General features: G+C 29.5%; 1 protein-coding gene across 1 annotated transcript; it reads right to left on the bottom strand.

The window, feature by feature from the left end:
* Positions 1-116: 116 nt before the first annotated feature.
* On the bottom strand, positions 117-15,331 carry pih1d2 (PIH1 domain containing 2). Its single transcript, XM_086164573.1, has 5 exons — positions 14,312-15,331; positions 1,151-1,271; positions 812-1,060; positions 441-706; positions 117-330 (listed from the first exon to the last, which is right to left on the bottom strand). The coding sequence occupies exons 1-5, from the start codon at positions 14,477-14,479 to the stop codon at positions 196-198; spliced, it is 939 nt and encodes a 312-aa protein (XP_086020699.1). The 5' UTR covers positions 14,480-15,331; the 3' UTR covers positions 117-195.
* Positions 15,332-15,405: the final 74 nt, after the last annotated feature.

Below are 15,405 nucleotides of genomic sequence, written 5' to 3'. Positions count from 1 at the left end.
GAAAGAGGATATGAAGGTCGTCGATGTGAGACAGGAGGATACAGACAATAGGGTTAGATGGAGGAGGTTGATTTGCTGTGAAGACCCCTGGAGGGAAAAGACCAAAGGAAAAGAAGAGGTTTGCTCAGGGGTTTATTGTTACTGTCATTTAACTTATTTTCAGCACCGGCGGTCGTCTCCCCTGCCGTCCTGCAGTCACAAAACCTCCACTCTTAAAATGAGCCTGCGAGTCTGTTTATGGAACACGGCGGCAGCCGTTTCTTCATTTACAGGTTCTGGGAATTCCAGCAGCAGGTAGTAGATGTCCTCCGCTTCCACCAACACATCCTCCTGCAGAGAGAATCCACTCAGCTTGCGAAAACACCCAAAGTGGCAAAAAAAGTCTTGACTTTTGCTTGTTCCAACGCCCAAGCGTGTTCTCGCATCTGCTCAGCGCTCACCTTGGATACACTCAGCCGGCAGTCTGACACCGAGCATATCTTCGGAAGCTCCACCGTCAGCTCCACCCTGCGAGGAACCCCTGCTCCGTCCGTCTGCACCTCCAGGTGATGCTCCGGCCTCCGAGGCGCCGCGTACGTGCTCGACACCACCTGGATCAAACCCGCCTTGCTGCGCGGCGCGGCTGCACGGGCAGCGATGTCCTCGTCCTGCTCCTGCCGGCGCAGGGAGGTCAGCTGCTGCAGGAGGGCCGCTGGCGTCTGGCTGACTGCGAGAAGGGAAGACCAAGGGTTCCTCAAAGTGCAGGAGAAGGTGAGCAAATATCAAACTTGCAGAGCAAAAACTCCGATGTTTGCAGGCGCACAAGGTTTACCTGGAGCCCGGACTTGTTCTGGGAGCTTTGCCACATTTGTCAGTTGCTGGAATCCGAGTCGGCGGTGCAAGGCTTCCGGTTCGCTCTCCGGGCCGGGCTTCACCACAGAGTACTGGGGAGAAATCCTCACACCCTGTTGCTGCTGGACAAAACCCAGAGCCAGCGTACAGAGCTCCCTCATCCCGCTGGTGTCCTTGGCGTCCTGCAGCACTGCCGGATTAAAAGCCACATCCAGGACAGCGCACCGTTCTGCAAGACACGCACGTGAAGTTCACATTGTGCCACACAAAGTAATTTCTGCAGCTCATCATGTAGCCCGGCGTTGTCCTCGATGCTGACCTTGGACCTCGACTCGTTCCGGGCTCCCCGCGTACACAGGTAATGGCTGGCCGGGATCCCGAGGCGCTGGCACGCGTTTCCAGCCACATATGTTGATGTATAGCGACTCTCTCTCGGGTTCCTGATCAGGGCGCAGACGTACAATTAAAAGCGACCCCCGGTGAAAGCACGCGGCGCTCCGGAGCTGCAAATGGGCTGCGTGTAGGACACTCAATGTCAACCAGACGGCCGCTGCGCTTGAAAGCAAATTAAAGTCATTCTGACGCAGCGATCCCTGCTGACTTTTTATCACGAAAAAAACATTTAAAGCACTCTGTGTGTGGTTACACATATATATACATATATATATATATGTGTGTGTATATATATATATATATATGTGTATATTTAAATACGAAATTACTTCGAAAAATTTCTGTGTGCATTGTATATTTCACAATTAATGATATTCTGATATGAAGGTAATGACACAATCATACATGTATCGATATATATAGTTATATATTTATGTATGTATATATATATGTATATATATATATATATATCCTAGAATGCATATATACACATGTATGAATTCATGGCTACATGCATACATACATTCTCTCATGCATATGTTCATACACATATGCATGCATACATACAAACATTCATAAATATAGACATTCATACATACATACATACATACACACATTCATACATACATAGATACATACACTCATGCATACACACATACACACTTACTTATATACATACATACATACATACACGAACACATTCATGATTTACATACACATATACATACATACAAAAAACAAACATACATACATACAAACATACATTCATGCATACATGCATTCATACAAATATATATACATACATAAGTACATACAAAAAAACATACAAACATTCATGCTTTCATACATACATACATACATACACATATTCATTAATACATACATATACATAAAGTCATGCATGCATACATACATACATACATACATACATCTACGCATACATACAAATATACATACCTATATACTTTTATACATTCATACATACATTCATGCATACATTCATACATACATACATACACATATATTTACATACATACACTCATGCATAAATCCATACATACATACATACACACATTCATACAGACAAACATACATACATACATTCATGCATACATACATACATACATACACTCATACATACATACATAAATACATTCATTCATACATACATCTACGCATACATACATACAAATATACATACCTATATACTTTTATACATTCATACATACATTCATGCATACATTCATACATACATATATACACATTTATATACATACATAAATGCATTCATACATACATCTACGCATACATACATACAAATATACATACCTATATACTTTTATATATTCATACATACATTCATGCATACATTCATACATACATACATACACATATATTTACATACATACACTCATGCATAAATCCATACATACATACATACACACATTCATACAGACAAACATACATACATACATTCATGCATACATACATACACACATACATACATACATTCATACATACATCTACGCATACATACATACAAATATACATACCTATATACTTTTATACATTCATACATACATTCATGCATACATACATATATACACATATATATACATACATACACTCATGCATACATACCTACATACATACATACCTACATATATACATACATTTATACATTCATACATTCATACATACATACGTACATAAGTACATACATACATACACACATTCATACAGACAAACATACATACATACATTCATGCATACATACATACCTACATACATACCTACATACATTCATACATACATACATACACTCATACATACATACATAAATACATTCATGCATACAAACATACAGACAGACTTTCATACATACATAATCACATATATACATACATACTTTTATACATTCCTACATACATTCATGCATATATATAAACACATACATACATACATACAAAAATATATACATACATACATACATACATTAGTATATACATACATATTTTTATATATATACATACATTCATACATACATTCATGCATACATTCAGACATACATACATACATACATTCATGCATACAAACAATAATACACAAATATATACATAAGAACATACTTTTATACATTCATGCATATATATATACACACATACACACATACAGACATACATTCATACAAACATACATAAATAGATACATACATACATACATACATACACAAATACATATATACATACAATTGTACATTCATACTTACATTCATGCATACATTCATACATACATACATACAAACGTACATACACATATACCTACATACATACATTAATGCATACATACATACATGTATACATACATACCTACATACATACACACACATTCACACATACATACATACATTTATAAATACATGCATACATTCATACATACATACATAGACACATTCATGCATACATTCATTCATACATACATACATTAATGCATACATATATTAATTCATACATATGTACATCTTGTATTTGCAAGTGTTATTTGCAGTCCTTATGTCCTCTATTGTAAGTCGCTTTGGATATAGGCGTCTGCCAAACGTAATGTAATGTAATGTACATACAGGCATACAAACATTCATACATACATACATACATTAATACATTCATACTGCATTCATGCATACATACATACATACATTCATACATATACATACATACATACATAATCACATTTATACATACATACACACATCCAAACTACAACATACTTTTATGCATACATACGTACTTTAGTACAGTCATACATACATTCATACATACATTCATGCATACATTCATACATACATACATACACATATATTTACATACATACACTCATGCATAAATCCATAAATCCATACATACATACATACACACATTCATACAGACAAACATACATACATACATTCATGCATACATACATACACACATACATACATACATACATACATACACTCATACATACATACATAAATACATTCACACATACATCTACGCATACATACATACAAATATACATACCTATATACTTTTATACATTCATACATACATTCATGCATACATTCATACATACATATATACACATTTATATACATACATAAATGCATTCATACATACATCTACGCATACATACATACAATAATACATACCTATATACTTTTATACATTCATACATACATTCATGCATACATACATATATACACATATATATACATACATACACTCATGCATACATACCTACATACATACATACCTACATATATACATACATTTATACATTCATACATTCATACATACATACGTACATAAGTACATACATACATACACACATTCATACAAACATACATACATACATTCATGCATACATACATACCTACATACATACCTACATACATTCATACATACATACATACACTCATACATACATACATAAATACATTCATGCATACAAACATACAGACAGACTTTCATACATACATAATCACATATATACATACATACTTTTATACATTCCTACATACATTCATGCATATATATAAACACATACATACATACATACAAAAATATATACATACATACATACATACATTAGTATATACATACATATTTTTATATATATACATACATTCATACATACATTCATGCATACATTCAGACATACATATATACATACATACATACATTCATGCATACAAACAATAATACACAAATACATACATAAGAACATACTTTTATACATTCATGCATATATATATACACACATTCACACATACAGACATACATTCATACAAACATACATAAATAGATACATACATACATACACAAATACATATATACATACATACAATTGTACATTCATACTTACATTCATGCATACATTCATACATACAAACGTACATATACATACATACATACATTAATGCATACATACATACATGTATACATACATACCTACATACATACACACACATTCACACATACATACATACATTTATAAATACATGCATACATTCATACATACATACATAGACACATTCATGCATACATTCATTCATACATACATACATACATTAATGCATACATATATTAATTCATACATATGTACATCTTGTATTTGCAAGTGTTATTTGCAGTCCTTATGTCCTCTATTGTAAGTCGCTTTGGATATAGGCGTCTGCCAAATGTAATGTAATGTAATGTACATACAGCCATACAAACATTCATACATACATTAATACATTCATACTGCATTCATGCATACATACATACATACATTCATACATATACATACATACATACATAATCACATTTATACATACATACACACATCCAAACTACAACATACTTTTATGCATACATACGTACTTTAGTACAGTCATACATACATTCATGCATACATACATTCATACATACATACATACATACATACACATATATATACATACATACACTCATGCATACATCCATCCATCCATCCATATATACATACATACATTCATACAGAAAAACATACATACATACATTCATGCATACATACATACACACATACATACATACATACACTCATACATAAATACATTCATACATACATCTACGCATACATACATACAAATATACATACCTATATACTTTTATACATTCATATATACATTCATGCATACGTTCATACATACATACATACATACACATATATATACATACATACACTCATGCAATACATACCTACATACATACATATTTACATACATTCATACATACATACACTCATGCAATACATAAGAACATACTTTTATACATTCATGCATATATATATACACACATACAGACATACATTCATACATACATACATACATAAATAGATACATACATACATATATACATACATACATACATACATACACAAATACATATATACATACATACAATTGTACATTCATACTTACATTCATGCATACATTCATACATACATACAAACGTACATACACATATACATATATACATACATTAATGCATACATACATACATACATGTATACATACATACCTACATACATACATACACACATTCACACATACATACATACATTTATACATTCATGCATACATTCATACATACATACATAGACACATTCATGTATACATTCATACATACATACATACATTAATGCATACATACATTAATTCATACATATGTACATCTTGTATTTGCAAGTGTTATTTGCGGTCCTTATGTCCTCTATTGTAAGTCGCTTTGGATATAGGCGTCTGTCAAATGTAATGTAATGTAATGTACATACAGGCATACAAACTTTTATACATCCATACATACATTCATGCATACATTCATACATACATACATACATACATACACTCATGCATACATACTTTTATACATTCATACATTGATACATGCATACACATACATAACATACATACATACAGTCATATATACTTTTATTAATACATACATATTTGAATACATTTATACATACATTAATACATACATACATACAATCATATATACATACATACATATATACATACACCCATACATACATACATACATACATACATCTATGCATATAAACATAAATACATACATACATACAGACAGACGTACACAAATACATACATACAAACGTACTTTTATATGTTCATACATACATTCATGCATATACAAACATAAATACATACATAAGTAAATACATACATACATACATACATACATACATACACAAATACATACATACATACATACATACAAACGTACATACGCATATACATACATACATACATTTATACATTCATACATACATTCATACATACATACAAACACACATTCATACATACATTAATGCATACATAAATATATACATACATGCATAGATACATTCATGCCCAAAAACATACATACATACACAAATGCATACATACATAGATACATACAGACAAATGTACATACATACATACATACATACACAAATAAATACATACATACATTTGTACATTCATACATACATTCATACATACATTCATGCATACATTCATACATACATACATACACAAATTCATTCATATTCTAATGCATACATACACACAAACATACATAAATACATACATAAATACATACATTCATCCCTACAAACATACACACATACACAAATACATACATACATACATGTATATACAAACGTACATACATACATACATACAAAAATATATACATAAATACATACAAAATATACATACACATATTCATGGTTACATACCCATATACATACATAAATACATACATTCATACATACCTACATACATACACATACACAGATATGCATACATACATACATACATACATACAAACATACATACATACATACTTTCATGCATACATACATACTTTAATACATTCATACATACATACATGGATACATACATGTATACATACATACAAACACAAATACATACATAAATACATACAGAGTTCATACATACATACGAACATACATACATACTTTCATGCATACATACATACATACATTCAAAAATACATACATACATACATTCATTCATGCATAGATACATACATACATACACACATACATACATACATACATACATACATACATCTGTACATTCATACTTACATTCATGCATACATTCATGCATACATTCATACATACATACATACGCATATACATGTATGTATAGATTCATACAAACATTAATGCATACATTCACACATACATTCATACATACAAACATACATACATTGATGCATACATACATACATATATACACACATATTCATACATACATACACATATACATACATACATAAATATACACATTCATGCATACATACATATAAACAAACATATATACATCCATACATACAAAAAATACACACACAGATTCATGCTGATATTCATACCTACATACATTCATACATATGTACATACAGAAATACAAACTTTCATAATTTCATACATACAAACATTCATACATACATTCATACATACATATATAAATACACATATACATAAATACATACACTCATGCATACATACATACATACATACACTCATACATACATACATTCATGCATACAAACATACATACATACATACACAAATACATACATACAAACACACTTACGAATTCATACATACATTCATGCATATATATACACACATGCATACATACATACATACACAAATTCATACATACATACATACACAAATACATAGATACATTCGTACATTCATACATACATTAATGCAGATATTTATACATACATACATACAAACATCTATACATGTATACATGTATACATATATACATGTATACATACATTTATGCATACATACATATACAAATACATACATACATACATTTATACATTCATACATATATTAATGCATACATACACACATAAACACATTCATGCCCACATACATACATACTTCTAAGAATATACATACACATATTCATGCTTACATACATACATACATACATACATTCATATGAATGAACCTACTAACATACACATTTTCATACATTTATACATACAAACATACATAGATACATAAATACATACATTCATACACACACATATTCATACATACATACATACATATATACATACATTCATACGTACATATATACATGCATACATACAAAAAGAGGTGCACACATTCATACAACATACATACACATATACATTCATCACCACATACATACATTCATACATACATACATACATACATACATACATGTTATTGGTATGTATGTATATATGCATGTATGTATGTTTGTATGTATATATGTATGTTTGTATGTTTGTAATTTTCTATGAATGTATGAAAGTGTGTATTTCTGTATGTACATATGTATGAATGTATGTATGTATGTAAGTATATATATATGTATGTACGTATGTATGTATGTGTGTATGTATTTATGTATGTTTTCATGTTTGTATGTAGATATGTATGTATTAATCTATGTATGCATATATGTTTGTATGTATGTGTTCATGAATGCATGTATGTATGTTTGTATGTATGAATGTATTAAAGTATGTATATATATGTATGTAAATATGTATGTATTTATGTATCAATGTATATATGTATGTGTGGATGAATGAACGTGTGAAGGCATATATGTATGTCTGTATGTACATATGTATGTATGTATGTATGTTTTTATGTGTGTATGTATGTATGTGCATATGTACATATGTGTGTGTGTCTGTATGAATGTGTGTATGTATGTATTTTTGTATGTTTATATGTATGTTGGTATGATTTTATGTAAATATGTTTGTATGGAAGTATGTTTGTATTTATGTGTGTATGTATAAATGAATGGAAGTATGAATGTATGTATGTATGTATGTACGCATGTCATCATGTTTCTATGAATGTATGTATGTATGCATAAATGTATGTATGTATGTATATCTGAACGTATGCATAAATGTATGCACGTATATATGTACTTGTGTATGTATATATATGTATGTCTGAATGTATGTATGTATGTATATATGTACATATGTATTTATGTATGTATGAGTGTTTTTATGTATGTATGTATGTATGTATGTATGTGTATGTCTGTATGTGTGTAAGTATATAGGTATATATGTATGTTTGTACGTTTGTATGTAAGTATGAATAAATATACGTATGTATTTATGCATGTATGTATGTATGCATGAATATATGTATGTATGTATGTATGTATTTATTTATTTGTATGTATGAATTTATGAAAGTGTTTATGTCTTTATGTACATATGTATGATTATAGGAATATATGTATGTATGTATGTGTGTATATATGATTGTATGAGAGTGTGTATGTCTGTTTGTACATATGTAAGAATATATGTATGTATATAAGCTTGAATGTATGTATGACTTTTTATTTGTATTTTTGCATGTTTGTATGAATGCATGAAAGTATGTATGTATGTATGTATGTATGTATGTATGTATGTGTGAATGAACTTAAGTAAGTATGTATTTATGCATGTATGTATGTTTGTTTGTCTTTTTGTATGTATGCATAAAGAATGTATGTATGTATGTTTGTATGTATCTATGTATATATGTATGTATGTATGTATGTTTGTATGTATGTATCTATGCATGAATGAATATATGTATGTATGTGTGTGTGTATGTATGTTTGTATGTATTCTGGTATGTATGTATTTTGTATGTATGAATGTATTAAAGTATGTATGTATGTATGCATATATCTTTGTCTGTATGTAGCTATGCATGAATGTATGTATTTAAGTAAGTATGTATGTTTGTTTGTATGTATGTCTGTATGTATGTTTGTATGTATGTATATATGTTTTTATGTATGTATGTATAGTTTTGTATGTATGTATGTATGTATGTTTGTCTTTTTGTATGTATGCATAAATATATGTATGTATGTATGTATAAATGTATGTATGTATTTAAGAAAGAATGTATGTTTGTATGTATGTATGTTTGTATGTATTTATGTATAAATGTATGTGTGTATGTTTGGATGTATATATCTATGCATGAATGAATGTATGTATGTCTGATGTATGTATGTGTGTATGTATTTATGTATGAATGTTTTTATGTATGTATGTATGCATGAATGTATGTATGTATTTTTGTACGTATGTATGTATTAAAGTATGTATGTATGTATGTAAGTATGTTTGTACTTATGCATGAAAGTATTTATGCATCTATGTATGTATTTTTTGTGTATGTGGGTATGTATGTTCGTATGTATGCATGAAAGTATGTATGTTTGTTTTGTATGTATATATGTATACATGTATCTAAGTAAGTATGTATGTATGTATGTATGTATGTATGAATGTATGTATACGTAGGTATGCATGTCTGTATTTATGTATCTATGTATGTATGCATGAATGTTTGTATGTTTGTTTCCATGTATGAATGTATTAAAGTATGTATGTATGAATGTATGTATGTATGTATGTTTGTAGGTATGTATGTTTGAACGAATGTAAGTATGAATGTATTGATGTATGTCCGATGAATCTATACGTTTGTATGTATGTATGTATGTAAGTATGTATGAATGTTTGTATGTATGTATGTATGCATAAATGTACGTAGGTATTTATATCTGAATGTATGCATGAATGTATGTATGTATATATATATTTGTGTATGTGTGTATACGTATGTCTGAATGTATGCATGTATTTATGTATGTATGTATGTATGAGTGTATGTATGTATGTAGGGATGAATGCAAGTATGTTTGTATGTATACGCATGTCTGTATATCTGAATATATGCATGTATGTATGTATGTATTATTTGTATGTTTTTTTATATGAATATATGAAAGTGTGTATGTATTTTTGTGCATATGTACGTATGAATGTATGTATGTATGTAAGCATGTTTGTATGTATGTATGTAAGTGTATATATATGATTGTATGAAAGTATGTATGTCCGATGTATGTATGTATGCATGAATGTATGTATGATTGTATGTAGGTATGTTTTTTACGTGTGTATGTATTTAAGTATTGATGTATTTATGTATGTATATGTGTATGTATGTATGAATGTATGCATGTCTTTTTGTATGTAAGCATAAATGTATGTATGTATGTAAGTATATATGTAAGTATGTACGTATTTATGTATCTATGTATGTATATATGTATGTATTCATGTATTTATGCAGATATGTATGTATTAAAGTATGCATGCATATGTATGTTTGTATGTATGTATGCATGCATGAATGTATGTATGAATGTTTGTATGTATGAATGTATTAAAGTATGTATGTATGTATGTATGTATGCCAGAATGTCTGAATGTATTAAAGTATGTATGTATGTATGTGTGTATGTATGAATGTATGTGTGTATGTATGACTGTATGTGTGTATGTATATATGAATGTGTGAATGTATGTATGAATGTATATTTATATATATGTATGAAAGGGTGTACGTATGTATGTAAGTTTGTATATATGATTGTATGAAAGTAAGTATGTATGTATGTGTGTATGTTAATGTATTTTTATGTATATGTATGTGTGAATGTGTATATGTATGTATGTATATTTGCATGTATGAATCTATGCACGTCTTTTTGTATGTAGGTATGAATGTATGTATGTATGTTTGTATGGAATTATGTTTGTATTAATGTATGTATTTATATTTGTATCTATGTATGTATTTTATGTATATATGTATGTCTGTATGTGCATATGTATGTATGTATGAATGAATGTAAGTATGAATGTATTGATGCATGTATCTATGTATGCATGTATGTATGTATGCATGTTTTTATTTATGTATGTATGTATGTATGTATGCATGCATAAATGTATGAATGTATGTAAATGTGTATATATGATTGTATGAAAGTATGTATGTATGTATGTTTGTATGTATGCCTGAACATATGTATGTATGTATGTAGGTATGTTTTGTATGTATGTATGAATGTGAGTATGTATGTATGATTGTATGTATGTATGAATGAATGTAAGTATGAATGTATTGATGTATGTATGTATGAAAGCATGTATGCATGTTTTTATTTATGTATGTATGTATCATAAATGTACATATGTATTTAAGTTAGTATGTATGATTGTATGAAAGTATGTGTGTATTTAAGTATGTATGTATGTATGTTTTTATGTATGCATGAAAGTATGTATGTATGTATGCAGGTATGTTATGTATGACTGTATGTAAATGTATGTATGTATGTGTTAATGTATGTATATATGTATGTATGTATTAATGTGTGCACGTCTTTTTGTATGTATGCATGAATGTATGTTTGTATGTATGTATGTATGTATATATTAATGTTTGTAAATATGAACATATAAAATGTGTATGTCTGTTTCTTTATATGAATGAATCTGTGTGTATGTAAGCTTGGATGTTTGTATGTATGCATGAAAGTATGTATGTATGTATGTATATATGTGTGAATGTACCTAAGTGAGTATGTATGTATTTCTGTATGTATTTCTGTATGTATGTATGAATGTATGTAGTCATACCTGTTTGTATGCATGTATCTATGTAAACATGTATGTATGTATGTATGCATATGTTTGTATTCATGAATGTATATACACATATACACATACGCATGTATGCATTATTACAACCATAAAAACATACATTCATACATATATACATACATACACATGATATATACTTACATGCATATGCAGATATACATACATACGTCCATTAATGCGGAAATGGATACATACATAGAATAGTATACATTATAGCATAGATATATAGATTCACTATTATGACCATTAACATAAATTGATACTTACATGTATACATACATGTACAAAATATATATTATTCGAGTTTTTTGTATACATTTAAAAATCAAATTTTTATATATTGTATACATGAGCCAACATATATATACATTTTTAATAAAATTGTATCTTCTTGTAAACACACATATGTATGTATTTATAATTTTGTATTTATCTATCTATGTATAGACATGTATTTGATCTAAATGTAAATCTAAACACATATTATTGTATATTTATATATATTTTTAAATATATAATTCATTTGCAAATTCTTATACATATGAAAACTTCTATATAAATAATTTGGATCTTCATATATATATATGAAGTAGATAAAATATATGAGATATATAAATATGTATAACACAAATGTATATACATACATATTTTATATATGAATTGTATATATTTGCAGAGTATTATATATACATAAATATGGGTGTATATGAATGTATACATTTAGATAGGAATATATATATGTACATATAGATGTATACATCTATATATATGAATATGAATATGAATATGCATATATATATAATAATTTGGTTTGCCTAAAATGTGATGGGAATAGAGCGTGTCGTGGAGTGGGAATAAGCGGCTGCCTCCTGCAGAGCAGAGCCTCGGCTTCCAAGGACCTTCATGAGGTCGCCATCAAGTGTAACCTTCCTCACCAGGACTTCCGTGCGCAGACACGCGTGGAGCTCCGGCGCGGCGTGGAACTCGGCCCCGGCCCGCAGCTGCTCGCCCACGAAGGCGCGGTAGGCCGCGGGGCTGCGCTCGCTCAGCTCGTCCATCAGGCTCCACAGCCCGGCCGCCTGCAGACGCCACTCCTCCGCCATCCGGAGCAACACCGGAGAAATAAACGGTGAACTATTTGAACCGTTTTCTGGCCGTTCAAGGTGAGGTCAACCGGCAGCCTCGACCGATGTTGTGGGTTGCCATGGAAACTAGACGAGCGGAAGCAGCGCCTGAACCGGAAACGCCGCACAGACGCCATCTGGTGGCGAGAAGACGAACTGCAGCTCCAAAAGCAGATGGGAAATTAAAAAGGAAAGAAATAAAAATGAAAATTTAAAAATGGAATTAAATGACACAAGAATAAAATGAAGAAAAAATGAAATAATATCGAACGAAAATAAAAAGAAACGAAGACATAAAATGAACCCCCAAAATAGAAATAAAACATAAAAAAAATTACAAAAAGAATAATATAAAACAAGTTAATAAAAACAACAAAAGAAAGACAAAAAAACACAAAAAACGACAATCAAAAGTCAAAATGTAATAAAATCAAAACAAAATTAAATTACTAAAAAATACATCAAATAAGACAAAATTAAATCAAACCCAAATTAATAAATAAAAAAAACGAATATATAATACATTAAATTTAAAACCATTTGAAAATAAATCAATAAAGAACATTATACAAATTAAAAAATAAAGTAAAAGAAGATCAAACCGAAATATAATAAAAAATAAAACAAAAAATCTAATAAAATAACAATTAAATTAAAATCAAATGAAATAAAATGAAAGAGAACAAAACCTAAATAGAATAACACAAAAAATACATATTAAAATATAAAGAAATAAAACAGAACCAAAATAAAATAAAAAAAAACTAAACTAAACAAAAATTTAACAAAAAAAAAACAATAACATAAATTACAAAAAAAATAAAATGAAACTTGTCAAATCAAATAGTAATAAAATAAGTCAAATAATATAAACCATTTATAACAACAAAAGAAAAACAAAAAAC

This window comes from Fistularia commersonii, chromosome 18 (assembly GCF_037954325.1).
Source record: "Fistularia commersonii isolate RoL2024-O1a breed Wild chromosome 18, RoL_Fcom_v1.0, whole genome shotgun sequence".
Taxonomy (NCBI): domain Eukaryota; kingdom Metazoa; phylum Chordata; class Actinopteri; order Syngnathiformes; family Fistulariidae; genus Fistularia; species Fistularia commersonii.
Note: the sequence above shows the minus strand (reverse complement) of the source record. Positions and strands in the feature narration are given on the sequence as shown.